Genomic DNA, 4,112 nt, shown 5'->3' with positions numbered 1-4,112 from the left:
GTTATTGATAGAAATGCTTTGTTCTTGTAGATTGCTAATTTGTAAACTGAGGGAGACTCATGTCTTGCAGGATTGTGACCTCTATAAATCAACTATTTGTTTTTCCTTTTCTTAGCTTTAGGGCAGCCAGGAGTGCCTGAGGAATGTCACATATATCCCATGGGGGGGGGGGGCCGTGGGTTGTCAGCTTCTGCCTTGTCCTTAGCTTGCCTTCTGTTCTCTCATCAATCTGACTAAAAGTCCACATGGAAGAAACTACCACTTGTTGAGTTTGGGTGTATTTTCATAGGAGAACATCTACAAATATCTGAAAACACTATTAACATTCTCTTCCCTTTCTCAACTACGTACCTAGGTAATGCTAGATTCTTTCATATACTTCAACCAAAACAACAGACTGAATGAAGAAGCAGAGATGAGAAACCAACCATCTTCTATTAAGCCAGATATTTTAAAATAATGCCATATTTCCCATTTTTTCCATTGGCAAATATCCATATTTTTTAATAAAAATTCTGTGATTTATGTAACATGTATTGAGTTTAATACTGTTACTTTTAGTGGATTAAATATTTTAAACAATTTTCAGTTTAGTGCTTAGTATGATAAGTATGCCTAGGTACAGGCTATATAGAAACACTCTTTGAGGGTCTCAGTAATTTTGAAGAATGTTAAGGGATCCTAAGAGCTCAAAATTTGAGAACCACTGATATAATCTGGGATCCAGGATATGGACTTGGCAAAGTTAACATAGTAGACTAGCTACATTACTCCATCACTTAAAAAATCCACAAATTATCTGCTTTAATTAGTGTATGAGTGGACATGATGCTAATTGGCAGTACTTGATTTTTTTTAAATAGTCAATAAAATTTTATATAAAACAGCTGCCTTTGCCTTGCTACTCCTCATTCAAAAGATGAGCAACCACCTGACCAAACTTCTCAGGCTGGCAGGCCTCAACCCTGGCTGGGCTGGCCTCATGCCTGACTGGGAGCCTCTTACATCTAGTTATGAGGGACCCACCCACTGCATCCCTGTTGGTGTGCCTGAGCCTCTCCCTCCAGCCTGAAGGTAGCTTTTTAACTACGTTATAGCCTTCACTCAACCCATGGACCAAGAGGAAACAACAGAAAAAAAGAAAAAGCTACCTGCAAAAGACCATTAAGAAAAAAAAAGCAAAAAATAAAACAAGAAAACCACACACACAAAAAGAAAGAAATTTGTTATTGTACAAAGACAGTCTGCTTTCAAATTTGTTTTAATTAAAATACATTATACATTTTCATGGTTCATAGCTACTCCTTTTTGTATGTGTTACAAATGAAGAATTTCCACAAAAACCTGTATCAACACTGAAGAATTAGTGTACCTGGTTTCTGTAGGTCTAAAATGTTTTTTGCTGAGTTTTGCTGATGGTGAAATTGTTTCACAGTGATTTCAAGAGTTGATCAAGATCCCCATACAATAAGAGACTCTAATTCAGTGCCTACTTCTGGCCAGAGTCAGTTTACAACCATACCCTTTCCTCAAATGCTATGAATGAAGGCAGATAGAGCATGTTCCAATCCAACCCTCAGAAAGTGTTGGTTCCAGTCTCTCACAGCTCTGCCAGATAACTTGCAATGGAAAAGGACATACTTTCATAATTCCAGAAAGTCTGAGTGACTAAAACCAAGAGTTTTATGCTATGGTAAGACAACCATGATGTGGGCTCACACAATAGAGAAATAGTAATGGTCCTTTTTTGATAGGAGTGTTTTCTTTGCTTAGGCCTTCTTGACTAAACATGAGATTTGTTGTTTTGTGAAATTAAAGTTCATAAATATTTCCTCAGGACCACAATTCTTTCGAAACAGCCATTGTACACACTAATTTAAAATGCATGCTAGATAAGGCTGGGAGTAACCTTAGGCAAAAATGACTTCAGATAGTTGCTACAGGATGCTTTTCTCTTAAATACCAGTCTTAGAGGCAATCCAGTTGCGGTAGGCAGTCACTCGCATATAGACACCTGGCTTATTGACTTCACCACATTTTTCTCCCCAGCTCACTGTTCCAACAAGGTACCAAATATTTCGAGAATTGGGATGAACTAGTGGTCCTCCAGAGTCACCCTGAATAAAACAAAGAATATTAATCATTATGAGAATTAACTTTCAGATACTTTACTAAGTGATAAGCCCAGATGAAGTTTGTGATTCATGCTTCATACAGACCATAGGGAAAATGTATGGTGTAAATCCCTGCATCACCCTTAACACCACCTTTGGCTGGAATATATTCTCTGGGGCTCTTTGGTATTGACTTGAACCTTGAAGGCATGAACTGCTAAGTTATAAGGTCTAGTTCTTTCTTTTTTTTTTTTTTTTGTTTATTTGAGAGACAGAGAATGAGAGAGAGAGCACATGAGAGGGGGGAGGGTCAGAGGGAGGAGCAGACTCCCTGCAGAGCAGGGAGCCTGATGCGGGGCTCGATCCCGGGACTCCAGGATCATGACCTGAGCCGAAGGCAGTCGCTTAACCAACTGAGCCACCCAGGCGCCCTATAAGGTCTAGTTCTATGAGAAAGCTTTTGGGAGACAAATATTATAGATGTACTTGGAGAACAGGGCTTCATATCTGAGAAAAGTAACTAGAACCCTAGTCATGAGGAGGCTAAGAAGGTAAGAGAAATGGGCTGGAAGTAGTTGGAAATTCTCTGAGACTCATCCTTTCTTGAAATACGGTTAAGACTATGGATTGTGAGGCTAGACTACCTTGGTTTGTGTGCCAGGTCTTCCACTCACTAGCTGTGTGCTCTTGTGCAAATCACTTTACCTTCCTCTGACTCAGTTTTCTCATCTGTAGAATGATAACGATAGTATATACATCACAAGGCTGTGATGAGGATTAAATGAATTGTTTGTAAAAGACTTCAGTCAGGTGCTTGGCTCAGAGTAAGTCCAACTTATGTGTTTGTTAAATACTTATAAACATATGTTGCATGTAGCGGAAAATTACTTTAGCACCAAAGTTGGAGGGAGTTTAACAGAATTGTCAAAGTGCAAATTAACTGAAGCATAGGATTGTCTCCATATTGATGATTTTCATAAAATAACAGCAGTTTTTTGTACACTTTGTGGTCAATATGATTAGTGTCCAGACTTACCTGGCAGGCATCTATACTTCCTTCCAAGTACCCAGCACACAGCATCGTATCTGATACCAAACCATCATATCCTTCCCTAGCGTTACAAGTGTTTGTGTCAATAATCTTCACAGGTGCCTTCTGAAGTACCTCTGGGTATTTACCTAAAGGAAGTAAACATTACCAGTAAAAGAGCTGCTCTGAAATAGAGCAGGATGGAAAACTTGTTTTGTCCTCTGTGCTTAAAACTTCCATTTGACTCTTGACTATTTTTAAGATTAAAAACCCACTCAGTTCCCTCACCCAAATCAATGAAACAGAAATCTTCAAAGAATAATTTGAAATCTTTTAAATGCTGCCTTTCTATATCCTTATCTCTCTTCTTGTATCTTTGAACCAGAACTTGCTCAATTAGTTACTCCAGGTCGGGGAGTTTCTACAACCAGTTGGTCTCCACAGAACATTCCAAACCAAGGCAATTTGCAAAGCCATACTCCATATGCATCATTTCCTGAGACATTGCCTGTGAGAACTAGGCATCCTGAAGTAAATGATGCCTCTGACTCTGTACCTTGGTCACCATTTTTTCTGCTTTGGTACTCAAACACTATGTTAAGCCTTCACTGAACTTACCATTATATGAAAATGCTCCCCATCCTGTAACAACAACTCCTTCACCTGGTGGAAAAACCTGCGTGGCTTCAGGAAGACAAACTCGATGTACATCATTCTGAAATAAGACTTTTTCAGTGAGCTGTATAACTGCAATATCATCATGATGTTCACCCTGGATGTAGTCTTCATGAACAATAATTTGTTGAACATAACGTTGCATATAAGGGGGATTTACTCTGGTGCCAAAGCTGACAGTATAGTTTTTTGGATTGTTTGTCCTAAAGAAGCAAAAATTATGTATTTATTTTAAAATAATAGAAATGCAGCCTGCATCTACTGTACTCTTTTCATGACATTAATATTCCTTT

At 38.6% G+C, this 4,112-nt stretch overlaps 1 protein-coding gene across 1 annotated transcript in view; it reads right to left on the bottom strand.

The window, feature by feature from the left end:
* Positions 1 to 1,250: 1,250 nt before the first annotated feature.
* Positions 1,251 to 4,112, bottom strand: part of LOC102732042 (transmembrane protease serine 11B-like protein) — a 15,770-nt gene continuing 12,908 nt past the window's right edge. The window contains exons 7-9 of the mRNA XM_081813153.1: positions 3,763 to 4,022; positions 3,151 to 3,293; positions 1,251 to 2,117 (exon numbers count right to left, since the gene is read on the bottom strand). Of these exons, the coding sequence (XP_081669279.1) occupies positions 1,956 to 2,117; positions 3,151 to 3,293; positions 3,763 to 4,022 (565 nt within the window). The 3' untranslated portion in view covers positions 1,251 to 1,955. The remainder of the gene's footprint in view (positions 2,118 to 3,150; positions 3,294 to 3,762; positions 4,023 to 4,112) is intronic.

The sequence above is a fragment of the Leptonychotes weddellii genome, chromosome 2, assembly GCF_054177405.1.
Source record: "Leptonychotes weddellii isolate Sample4059 chromosome 2, ASM5417740v2, whole genome shotgun sequence".
Taxonomy (NCBI): Eukaryota; Metazoa; Chordata; class Mammalia; order Carnivora; family Phocidae; genus Leptonychotes; species Leptonychotes weddellii.
The sequence above is the reverse complement of the archived record's forward strand: the minus strand, read 5'-3'. Positions and strand labels throughout refer to the sequence as shown.